Source organism: Mauremys reevesii, linkage group 8, assembly GCF_016161935.1.
Source record: "Mauremys reevesii isolate NIE-2019 linkage group 8, ASM1616193v1, whole genome shotgun sequence".
NCBI lineage: Eukaryota > Metazoa > Chordata > Testudines > Geoemydidae > Mauremys > Mauremys reevesii.
Genome location: NC_052630.1, coordinates 37,175,301 through 37,187,656, shown reverse-complemented (window position 1 = coordinate 37,187,656; position 12,356 = coordinate 37,175,301). Strand labels below are relative to the sequence as shown.

The window sequence follows — 12,356 nt, the reverse complement described above, 5'->3', positions numbered from 1 at the left end:
CACAATATTCCAGATGAGGTCTCACCAGTGCCTTTTATAATGGTACTAATACCTCCTTATCTTTACTGGAAATACCTCACCTGATGCATCCCAAGACCACATTAGCTTTTTTATCGGCCATATCACATTGGCGGCTCATAGTCATCCTGTGATCAACCAATACTTCGAGGTCCTTCTCCTCCTCTGTTACTTCCAACTGATGTGTCCCCAATTTATAACCAAAATTCTTTGTTATTTTGGTTATAAATTGGGGACATGACCTTGCACTTTTCACTATTAAATTTCATCCTATTACTATTACTCCAGTTTACAAGGTCATCCAGATCTTCTTGTATGATATCCCGGTCCTTCTCTGTATTAGCAATACCTCCCAGCTTTGTGTCATCTGCAAACTTTATTAGCACATTCCCACTTTTTGTGCCAAGGTCAGTAATAAAAAGATTAAATAAGATTGGCCCCAAAACCAATCTCTGAGGAACTCCACTAGTAACCTCCTTCCAACCTGACAATTCACCTTTCAGTATGACCCATTGTAGTCTCCCCTTTAACCAGTTCCTTATCCACCTTTCAATTTTCATATTGATCCCCATCTTTTCCAATTTAGCTAATAATTCCCCATCTGGAACCATATTAAATGCCTTACTGAAATCAAGGTAAATTAGATCCACTGTGTTTCCTTTGTCTAAAAAATCTGTTACCTTCTCAAAGAAGGAGATCAGGTTGGTTTGGCATGATGTACCTTTTGTAAAAACATGTTGTAATTTGTCCCAATTACCATTGACCTCAATGTCCTTAACTACTTTCTCCTTCAATTTTTTTCCCAAGACCTTGCATACTACAGATGTCAAACTAACTGGCCTATAGTTACTCAGATCACTTTTTTTCCTTTCTTAAAAATAGGAACTATGTTAGCAATTCTCCAGTTGTACGGTACAACCCCTGAGTTTACTGATTAATTAAAAATTCTTGCTAATGGGCTTGCAATTTCATGTGCCAGTTCCTTTAATATTCTTGGATGAAGATTATCTGGGCCCCCCAATTTAGTCCCATTAAGCTGTTCGAGTTTGGCTTCTACCTCGGATGTGGTAATATCTACCTCCATATCCTCATTCCCATTTGTCATCCTACCATTATCCCTAAGCTCCTCATTAGCCTCATTAAAGACTGAGGAAAAGTATTTGTTTAGATATTGGGCCATGCCTAGATTATTCTTAACCTCCACTCCATCCTCAGTGTTTAGTGGTCTCACTTCTTCTTTCTTTGTTTTCTTCTTATATGGCTATAGAACCTTTTATTATTGCTTTTAATTCCCTTTGCAAGGTCCATCTCTACATGGCTTTTGGCCTTTCTCACTTTATCCCTACATGATCTGACCTCAATAAGGTAGCTTTCCTTGTTAATCCCTCCCATCTTCCACTCCTTGTAGGCTTTCTGCTTTTTCTTAATCACCTCTCTGAGATGCTTGCTCATCCAGCTTGGTCTACAACTCCTGCCTATGATTTTTTCCCCCTTTCTTGGGATGTAGGCTTCTGATAGTTTCTGCAACTTTGATTTGAAGTAATTCCAGGCCTCCTCTGCCATTAGATCCACAAATTCTTCAGTCCAATCCACTTGCCTAACTAATTTCCTTAATTCTTTAAAGTTAGCCCTTTTGAAATAAAAAAACCCTAGTCCTGGATCTATTTTTGTTTATCCTTCCATCTAGTTTGAACTGAATTAACTCATGATCACTTGAACGAAGGTTGTCTCCTACAACCATTTCTTCTATGAGGTCCTCACTACTCACCAAAACCAAATCTAAAATGGCATCCCCTGTTGTTGGTTCTTCAACTATTTCGTGACAGAATCCATCAGCTATCGCATCCAGGAAAATCTGAGCCCTATTATTATTACTAGCACTTGTCCTCCAGTCTATATCTGGGAAGTTAAAGTCTCCCATGATCACACAATCCCATTAGTGTTTACTTCATTAAAACATTAAAGAGGTCTCTATCCATATCCAAATTGGATCCTGGCGGTCTGTAGCACACCCCAAGCACTATCTCAGGGGAGACTCTAGTAGCTTTCTTTCCCAATGTGATTTTTGCCTAGACACTCTGTCTTATCCATTCTATCCCTTCTTATTTCTGTACAGTCTACCTCATCATTGATATACAATGCTACTCCACCACCTTTGCCTTTATTTCTGTCTTTCCTAAACAGCACATACCCTTCAATACCTGTACTCCAGTCATGACTACTATTCCACCATGTTTCTGTTATCCCTATAACATCCCGTTTCACTTCCTGAACCAGTAGCTCTAGTTCCTCCATTTTGTTACTTAGGATCCTCGCATTAGTGTACAAACATCTTAATTTTTGCCGTTTGGCTTCACTGACATTCTTTACCCAATTAGGCACAGACATTCTACCACCAGTATCACCAATTAGACTGGTATCTACACTAACCTTCCTCATTATGTCCATTCTCATACCCATGGCTGTATCCTCTCTTACTTCATTTTCTTCCCTCTCAATGTTAAATTCCGGTGTGGAGATTACCTGGACATCTCCCAACCATCTCCCCACAATTCCTAGTTTAAAGCTCTCTTAATCAGTCATGCCAGCCTCCATCCTAGAAGTCTATTTCCCTCCTTACTCAGGTGAAGTCCATCCCGAGAGAACAGTCCTCTGTCCATGAATGCTTCCCAGTGGCCATACATCCCAAAGTCCTCCTTATAGCACCACTGCCTGAGCCATCTGTTGATCACCATAATCTTGTCACACCTTCATTGACCTTCTCTAGGAACAGGCAGAATCTCACTGAAGATCACCTGAGCCTCGATTTCCTTAAGCGTCTTCCCCAGCCTGGCATAGTCTCCCTTGATACGTTCATCTTAGTGAACGTATCAAAGGAGACTCGTGTTTTTGGTGGTGATACAAGGACTGGAATGCCTAAAGAAACTGCTTTTATGACTTCTTGTTAGTCAGTGTGGTGAAACAGAAGTTTACTTTTGTTGCTGGTTTGGTATATCTCATGGGACAATAACCACTAGTTTGGGGTGTGTCCTCCCTATTTCTCAGCAGTTTGTCCTGAATTAGGTATTCTCAGTTCTGACCCACAAAGGCAAGATTACAGTGTTTAATCCAGATTTTATTGTAAGAAGACCTTTAAATTTTTTCAGATTATTTTGAGTTTGGGAAAATATTTTTATATATTATTTGAGTTGAGCTTTTTACAATTCACATTGGTATGAAAATAAATACTTCTCAAGCTGATGGTTGTACCCCAGATACCGCCATAAGTAAAATATTATAAAGTAGAAGTCAAATAAGTATAGATATAATAGTATATTGGTTTTCACCCACTGCATGTAAGTGCTCATTGAAGTTTTGAAAAGTAATACTGTACAGAAAAATTAAAGGAGTAGCCTTTACATTACAAATCAATTATCAGAAAATTACTTATAATTGCATAGTGTAGTAAGTAAAACTTCATTCATTTACAGGATACTATGATGAACTGTTGCTCTACAGCAACTATTACATATAAAACACACCAAGAAATAAGCCTTTCCACATGAAAAAGAAAGTTGTGGTTTAAGAAACTCACCTGAAGGGAGACTTGATCTTCAATATTGATATTTGAAACTTCTTCGACTAAAAGAGGACATGATTTCTCAGAAGGCTGCTGATCTGTGAGCGTATTTGAACAACTGACATTAGGAAAGTCCAGTTGACTCTTTCTGGAGTCCGTGGTGAGAGAAACCTCATGTGAGTAGGAGTGAAGAAAAGCTCTGACTCCATCGAGCCCCACAAACTGCGAGACGGGAACTCCACTGAACGTCACACTCGAGGAGTCAAACAGCTGCGAGTTTCTCCACCGGCGGAGCCTCAGGGCCATTAACACTATGATAAAGGTAAAGAACAAGCAGGAAACGGAAGCCACAGCGATCACCAAATACAAGGTGAGGTTGGACTGGGGGTCTGCAGGCGATGAGAGGCTGCTTAAATCGGAGAGGATTTCGGGGATGCTGTCAGCCACCACCACCGTGACAGTGGCCGTGGCAGAGAGAGGGGGCTGCCCGTTGTCCTTCACTAAAACCACCAGACTTTGCTTGAGCGCATCTTTGTCTACAAAGTAGCGCGCTGTCCTGATCTCGCCGCTGTGGAGTCCCACAGAGAAGAGCCCCGGCTCTGTAGCCTTCAGCAGCTGGTAGGAGAGCCAGGCGTTCTGCCCGGAGTCTGCATCCACCGCCACCACCTTAGTGACCAGGTAACCCGGCTCGGAGGAGCGGGGGGCCAACTCCACTCCCGTGGAGCCATCGGTGGGAAAGGAGGGGTGTAAGATGTGCGGGCTGTTGTCATTCTGATCCAGTATAAAGAGAGTGACGGAGACATTACTGCTGAGAGGTGGGGAACCCCCATCCTGAGCCTGCACTTGGAACCGAATCTCCCGGAACTGTTCGTAATCGAAGGAGCGCAGAGCGTAGAGAGCCCCGGTCTCGGAGTTAATGGAGATGGAGGAGGAGAGCGGAGTTCCTTGAATTTGACCTTCAGTAACAGAATACGTCACTCTGGCGTTCTCTTCCCAATCAGCATCGTTTGCCTTTAATGTGAAAATGGAAGCCCCTTTAGGATTATTCTCTGTGATGTAAGAGGTGTAGAGTGTCTGGCTGAAGACAGGCGGATTGTCGTTTTTGTCTAAAACCTTCAACAGGAATAACGTGGTTGTGGAAAGAGCAGGAGTCCCTCTGTCTGTGGCTGTGATCGTTACATTGTAATCCGAGACCTGCTCCCTGTCCAGTGCTCTGTCTGTCACCAAACTGTAGTAATTGTCAAATAATTTCTGTAACCGACAGGGGAGGTTGACTGGGATGGAGCACGTGACGTCACCATTCTCTCTTGAATCTGCGTCTCGTACTTTTAAAAAGGCGATCACAGTTCCCTCTGAGGAGTCTTCGGGGATCGAGCTGATGAGAGTTGTGATTGTAATTTCCGGAGCGTTATCATTTACATCCATAAGACCTAACGAAATTCTTGTGCGAGCAGAGAGTCCTCTCCCGTCGCGGGCTTCAACCTCTATTTCATATAATTCACTTTCTTCGAAGTCTAAGTGCCCCGTCAATGTCACTTTCCCGGTTTTAGAATCCAGCTGGAATATGTCTGAAGCTTTCTCTGATATTTTCCGGAAGGAGTATGTTACCTCTGAGTTCATTCCTTCATCCAGGTCAGTGGCGTTCACTGTAACCAAAAGGGAACCTATAGACACGTTTTCCAAAACATTCACCTTATAAACAGATTGTGTGAAAACTGGCGCATTGTCATTTGCATCCTCAACAATAACGCGGATTCTCGCAGTGCCAGACCTGACTGGGTCTCCTCCATCAATGGCTGTGAGGACTAGATTGTAAACGGCTTGTTCTTCTCTGTCTAGATTTTTTTCTAGCACCAGTTCAGCGTATTTTGCACCATCAGCTCCCGTTTGAATGTCCAGGGAGAAATGCCAGTTGCTGCTGAATTGGAAGCTCTGAATAGAATTACTTCCTATATCTGGGTCCTGGGCGTCTGGCAGAAGAAAGCGCGACCCAGTGCTTTGGACCTCACTGATCTTTAACTCTAATTCCTCTACTTGGAAGCTTGGCGCGTTATCATTAATGTCGGTGATTTCAATTTCAACTGTATAAAGTTTAACCTGTTCCTGAACAAAAATCTCCAATTGTAACAAACATTTTGAGATCCGGCCACATATTTCTTCTCTATCCACTTTTTCGCTAAGATATAAATAGCCGTTCTGCAAATTGAGAGCAAAATATTTCGTCCTACCTTCTGCAATAATTCGGACTCCACCGTCTGAGATTTTTTTTGTATCGAGCCCCAGATCCTTTGCGACGTTCCCCACGAAAAAGCCTTTCTGCATTTCCTCAGGAATCGAATAGTGAATCTGCCCAGCAACTGCCTCCCAAAGGAAAGCCAACGTAAAACAACAGAGCAACTCTCTACAATCCCGGCGTCTTTGTTTATCGGCCATTTCCTTCCCTAGTAATAGTATTACTCTGATTCCCCGTCACCGATGTGACTATTGTGGTATTATATCCAGTCCTTTGTCTCCGCAGCAACTGATGTTTGCATCGAGACTGTTTCAGAGATTATTCCACCAGTAAAATTCTCTTTAGAATCTCTCTGACTGATCGTGAATCTGATCTCTGTGTTATGCGTTGTGTAAGCGGTTATGGGCTGTCTGGGTCTCGCATTGCATTTCGCTCTCTGATCAGTGAACAGCGACGCTCGGAGCCTCAACCAATAACTGCACCAGCTCAGATAAATATCCCTCGTTTTCCCTGAGTTTATTTTGCCTAGTTGTTTTAATCTTTTAGGTGTGCTCCTCCCTCTATTTTTTTAATGAATACTCCACAAAAACAGAGCTAGACATTTCATCGAATTAATTAAACTCGGGAACATTTTTTCTTAAAATCCATTAATTATTCACTCACAATACTTCTTCTCCATTTCCAAAGAATCATTATATCATAAAAATGTTATTGCTACATGTGGAAGCAGGACTGGCTTTAACATGAGGTGAACTGAGGCCACCGCCTCAGGTGCCACACTGGGGTGGGGTGAGGGTGTCACTAGGACCCAGAGTTTAAAAAATTGTGTCTACTGCTGGTGCATATGTATTCTCTCTGCTCTAGAGCCACAGAGATGGTGGAGTGCTGTGCTGGAGGAAGGAGGGCACAAGAGACATAGGCAGGCAGGAGAAAAGGTGAGAGGGAATAACAGAAAGCAGCGGGAATTGCAGACAGAGAGAGAGAGGAGGAGGAGCCTCTTATGTACCTCTCTAGGACCCCAGGAGCCTGGACTGATTAACACCAGCTTCTTAGGGAGCTTCCTGTTTCCTGCTGCTTCCCTGAACCCACTTGAAGAGAACAGGCAGTCAACTGAAGTAGTAGGAGCCAGTTAGGCCCTTAAGAGATGCTGATATCTTCCCTCACTCAGGCCCTGCTACCAGCCTGTTTATTTGTCCCCTTCAACTGAGTGTTGAGAGCCACTATAGTTGACACAGAACATCAGCCATGAGTGAAAGAAGAAAATGCCCCTCTGGGGGCAGCATTCAGAAAAAGAAAAAAGCAAAGGAAGCTTTTCTTTCTAAGCAGGAAGGAGCTCTCCTGAGATATATAGAGACAAATGTTCATGGTGAGCCTTTTAGCCCCAGTGAGGATGTGAGTGGTGAGGAGATGCCTGATCTTCCAGTTAGTCAGAGTCCAGGTGATCTGGCAGCTACTTCAGCAACCATATCTCCATCTCAAATGGATGTAACCATGCACATTCCTGAAGAAAAGTGTAGATCAGAGAAGAGTGTGGTGGAGGTGCAAGAAACAGCTGCTGCTGAGTTTAGTTTCTTAAGTCTAGATCAGGGATCGGCAACCATTGGCATGAAGCCCGCCAGGGTAAGCACCCTGGTGGGCCAGGCTGGGACGGTTTGTTTACCTGCCGCGTCCGCAGGTTCAGCTGATCATGGCTCCCACTGGCGGGCCTCATGCCAAAGTTTGCCAATCTCTGGTCTAGATGATCCAGGACTGTGGACCCACTTGAGCAGTAGCCTGAAGAACTTCCTTGTACTGCATGGGCCACAGCAAGTGAAAAACTTCATGTTCCCGAAAGACAATGAAAATAGAAGTTTCCATCCAACACATTACTGGAGTGAAATTCCCAATGGTGACAAAGTGGAGAGGCCATGGCTTATGTACTCAAAAACCCAGAATGTTGCATACTGTTTTTGTTGCAGACTCTTCCAGTCTAATGTTCCAGCCACATTGGGTTCTACAGGAACAAAGGACTGGAAAAATCTGTCTAGAAATCTGGCATGCCATGAGAAGGCAGCAAATCACCAGAGAGCATTCCATAGGTGGAAAGAGCTTGAGATGAGACTAAGGCTAAAGGCCAAGATTGGCATCAAGATTGCATCAGAGTCTCTTTACTGGCAAAATGTTCTGAAAAAGCTCATTGCCATTTTGAGAATGCTTGCTACGCAAAACCTAGCACTGCGTGGCACTTCAGGTCAGCTGTATGTGCCAAACAATGGAAACTTCCTTCAAATTGTGGAGCTGATGGCTGAGTTTGATGCTGTACTCCAGGAGCATCTAAGAAGAGTCACCACCCAAGACATGTACACACACCACTATCTTGGAACAACAATTCAAAATGAGATCATACAGTTATTGGCAACAAAAGTCAAACAGAAAATTGTAGCAGATCTGAAGTCAGCAAGATATTACTCTGTTATTCTGGGCTGCACACCTGACATCAGCCATACAGAACAAATGACTTTAATGGTGCATTTTGTAAGAACAACAGAACCTAGTGAAAATGTCCCTGCAATGGTGACTGTTGGAGAGCATTTTCTAGAATTTATTGACATTGATGATACTACAGGAGCTGGTATGACAAATATGCTTCTTAAAAAGCTGGAAGATACGGGAATTGTGATAGCTGACATGAGAGGTCAGGGCTACAATAATGGTGCCAACATGAGAGGAAAGAACAAAGGAGTGCAGGCACAGATCCAAGAGTTAAACCCTCGAGCTTTTTCTGTCCCATGCAGTTCTGATTCATTGAACTTGGTAGTCAGTGATGCAGCATCAGCTTCTAATGAGGCTGCTGAATTTTTTAATATAATTCAAAGCATCTATGTATTTTTCTCTGCATCAACTCATCAATGGCAAATTTTGAAGCAACATCTGGGAACATCCTCTCTGGCACTGAAACCACTGAGTGCTACACAATGGGAAAGTCAAGTGGAGGTGATAAAGCCTATCAAACAGCAAATTGGGAAGATAGATGATGCCACAGTTGCCATTATGGAGGATAATGCTATGACAGGAACTGTTCATGGGAGAACAGTGGCAGAGGGAAATGGAATCACCAGAAACATACATAACTTCAAATGTCTGTGTGGCTTAGTGTTGTAGCATGACATACTGTTTGAAATAAATGTTGCAAATAAGAGACTCCAAGGTGTTGACCTTGATATATCTGGAACAATGGAACAACTGGACAAAGCAAAGTCATACCTACAGTCCTACTGGTCAGATGAGGGATTTCAAAACTTTCTGAAGAGTGCACAGAAGTTGGCAAAGGAACTTCACACTGATGCTATTTTCCCACCCATTCAAGAATACAAGAGTCACCAAAGAAGAAGACATTTTGATTATGAGGCATAGGATAATCCCATGAGAGACCCCAACAACAATTCAAAGTTGAATTCCTTAACCAGGTGCTAGATTGTGCAATACAGTCAGTTGATGAACTGTTGAGGAACACAGCAGTATATTTGGGATGTTGTATGATATTCCAAAACTCATCATTATACCTGAAGACGACCTACACCAGCAATGCATGGCAGTAGAGACAGTGTTGACACATGATGACATGTGCAATATTGATGCTAGTGATTTAGGCAATGAACTGGAAGCCCTTTCAAGATACATTTCAGCAGGATCAACTCCAAAGGCTGTTCTGGAATATATGTGCACAAATAAGATGACCACCCTCTTTCCAAATGCTTTTGTTGCTCTGTGCATACTTCTAACATGGAAAGCACCACTTTGATTATTCAAACAGATAAAAATGCCAGTGTTTACTATGCAGACAAGAAAAGTTACATTTGCTGTTCAGGCATTTGAAAGTTAAGTGTTACTTAAAAATTTTGAACAAAGCATTTTAAGTTGTTAGTTCTCCTTTATTGGGGTAGGTAGCAGAGCAGTACTATGAAAGGAGTAGAACAGGAAGAAGGCAGAATTGAGACCTTTGAAAATTTTGGCCCAAGCGAGGAGTCATGGAGGCGTCATTTGAGCTCCCTGCCTCAGGTGCCAAAATGTTGTGGGCAGCCCTGTGAGGAAGAAAATTTTTTCCCCACTTTCCCATCAGCAAATCTGAATATTTTAATCAATATGTAAGTATAAAATGATGGGATTATTGACTAATGTGAGAGTAAGAGAAAATCTCTCCTAAACGACAAAGAACAATATTTTCTAAAGTACTGTATTTTCTAAAGTGCAGGGGTTTACTCATCTGAAGTGACCAAAACTATCCACTGGCCAAATGAGACTTGGAAGGTGATTTACAAAAGAAAACAAACATTTTTCCCTTGGCACTGTATGAAGAAAAGAGATGTAATATTTTGTTGTTGTTTTACATTAGGAACTCAGTTCCTTCTTACACTGTAAGACTCAGGAGAGCTGTTGTAAAGAATGACATCATGAGAGGAAAGAAAGTGAAAGTTGATTCGTCAAGGGGGGAAAGGATTTTTCAGTTAAACTGTATACATCATTGCCTTTTTTGTTAGCAATGGCTAGTTAACATTTTGAATAAAGGAAAACGTTGATAAAAGTTCAGCACCTTTTTCACCACTATCACCACCACAATAATAAAATAAATAATAAATTAATTATTAATAAATATGTCCTATATCTTCCTCTGATGCTGCAGCCAACAAGAGGAAACCTTTTAAGTCGTTCAGTATTCATCGACAATCCTGTGCAGATCATCTTAAAATTTGTCTCTCTTTCCCTCTGATTCTAAAGTTCAAATTGTGGTTGAAAGTATCTTACTTTTCTTTAAACATTTCCATCTTTTATTCTATTTTTCTTTCCTTCAAAAAACTTGAGAAAAGTATATTTGCATTCTATCATAAATGTGTTAGCATTCCTACTTCAGTTCTGACAATACGTATCTGCACTGCAATATAGTTTGTAATTATATTTTCCCATACTATTGTTTCTACAGGACCTTTGCTTCATTTGGGGCCCGATTCAGTCTCTATTGACTTCAGATGGTTTTGGCCTAGGCCATCAATTCACAATAACTTCAGTGGAGTTACTACAGATTTGTGAACAGTATTTTGCCTCAGACCCATTCCTCATTTACTGTAGCCTCCCTTATTCAGGTTCTGCATCATCAAGGCCTAGAAACATACCTACTTATTTGTAAGCTAGTGGCTAGTACCTTTGAATGTGCTTAACAGTAAGTACTAATAGTCAATATTAGGCTGGTGCTTAAGTCCCTGGAAAAGTCCAAGCATCATGCACATCTTCCAACCTACAATCTGAAAAAGGAAGAAGTCTGGCAAATATCACTTTATGTGATCCTACTAATAAAAACTGTTCATAAGGCTTATAAATAAGGAATAGAGAGTAAATATTGTGGCTGCAATCTTAATTTACTTAGGCATTTATTGACTCTTCAGTGCTTACCTTAATGTTAACCTTAATGTTATTTGAACATTTTCAGCAGTCTAAATATTGGAACATAGTTGTTAAAAAGTGTTAATGTTTACAATCAAACAGTACTGTGTATAAACAAGCTATTACTTTAAAACCATTATAAATTTACCAAATGGAACTGATTTTAATCAGAAGGATAAAATAATTTAATCTATCTAAACACAATCTGCCTGCAGGCGGTCAGCTTTCTAACCTTTTCATTCACTGTTAGAGATGTTTGAAAGGGCATTGAGATTATTTTTTATAATAGAAATATTAGGGTTTGGGTTTTTTGCCCTCCTCACCTTCAAAAGTGGCTCAAGTGTTTTTGCCCCAACTTTTTAGAAAGTTTTAGTCTCAGTTAGAAGCAAAGCCTTCTAGTTTTCAGCACAAACTTTGAAAGATTTAAAAGGTTGTGAGCCTCTGAAAACAAAGTCTTGTAAATTGTATATTGCAGAAATTATAAGAACCTAAGAAACTTGAACAGCAGCAAATTTTCTTTCCTAAATATAAAAATTTATAAATTCCACAATAAATGAGGCTAAAAGGTAATTAAAATTACAAACCAAAATACTTAAATATCTATAATTTTTTTAATTGTCCATTCAACTTTAACTTTGCCACTTGTGTTTGTCTGTCTAATCTATCTGTTTACCTATCTATCTGTCAATTCATTGTTTAATGGTATGATCATATATGATTTACTCCATGGGGTAAATCCACTAAAACATAAGAATGGCCACACTGGGTCATAACAATGGTCTTCAAACAGTGGCAGGTGCCAAATGCTTCAGAGGGAATGAACAGAACAGGACAATTTATCAGGTGATCCATTCCCTCTCATGTACTACCAGTGTCCCATAGTTTGAGGTTTACGGACACCCAGAGCACAGAGTTGCATCCCTAACTAGCTTGGATAATAGTTACTGATGGACATATCCTCCATGAATGTATCTAATTCTTTGTTTAACCCAATTATGCTTTTGGTCTTCACACTTTTGGACTATAAAGTGGATATAAATCTGGCTAGGTCATTGGGCTCAATGGGTAGTGATCAATGGCTTCACGTCTAGTTGTCAGCCGGAATCAAGAGGAGGGCCCAAAGGGTCGGTC

The 12,356-nt window shown here is 41.1% G+C and overlaps 1 protein-coding gene across 1 annotated transcript; it reads right to left on the bottom strand.

The window, feature by feature from the left end:
- Nucleotides 1–3,361: 3,361 nt before the first annotated feature.
- LOC120370244 (protocadherin gamma-A12-like) lies at nucleotides 3,362–6,010 on the bottom strand. Its single transcript, XM_039484630.1, has 3 exons — nucleotides 5,638–6,010; nucleotides 3,593–5,460; nucleotides 3,362–3,385 (listed from the first exon to the last, which is right to left on the bottom strand). The coding sequence occupies exons 1-3, from the start codon at nucleotides 6,008–6,010 to the stop codon at nucleotides 3,362–3,364; spliced, it is 2,265 nt and encodes a 754-aa protein (XP_039340564.1).
- Nucleotides 6,011–12,356: the final 6,346 nt, after the last annotated feature.

Bases quoted from the DNA above. Each gene is read 5' to 3' on its own strand.
- LOC120370244 (XM_039484630.1), bottom strand. From the start codon at position 6,010: ATGGCCGATAAACAAAGACGCCGGGATTGTAGAGAGTTGCTCTGTTGT. The intron at 5,461-5,637 runs TTAATGATAACG...ACATTCAAACGG, and splicing joins TGAAATTGAAATCACCGACA to GAGCTGATGGTGCAAAATAC. The intron at 3,386-3,592 runs GTGAGTTTCTTA...TTTTCTGTACAG, and splicing joins AAGATCAAGTCTCCCTTCAG to TATTACTTTTCAAAACTTCA.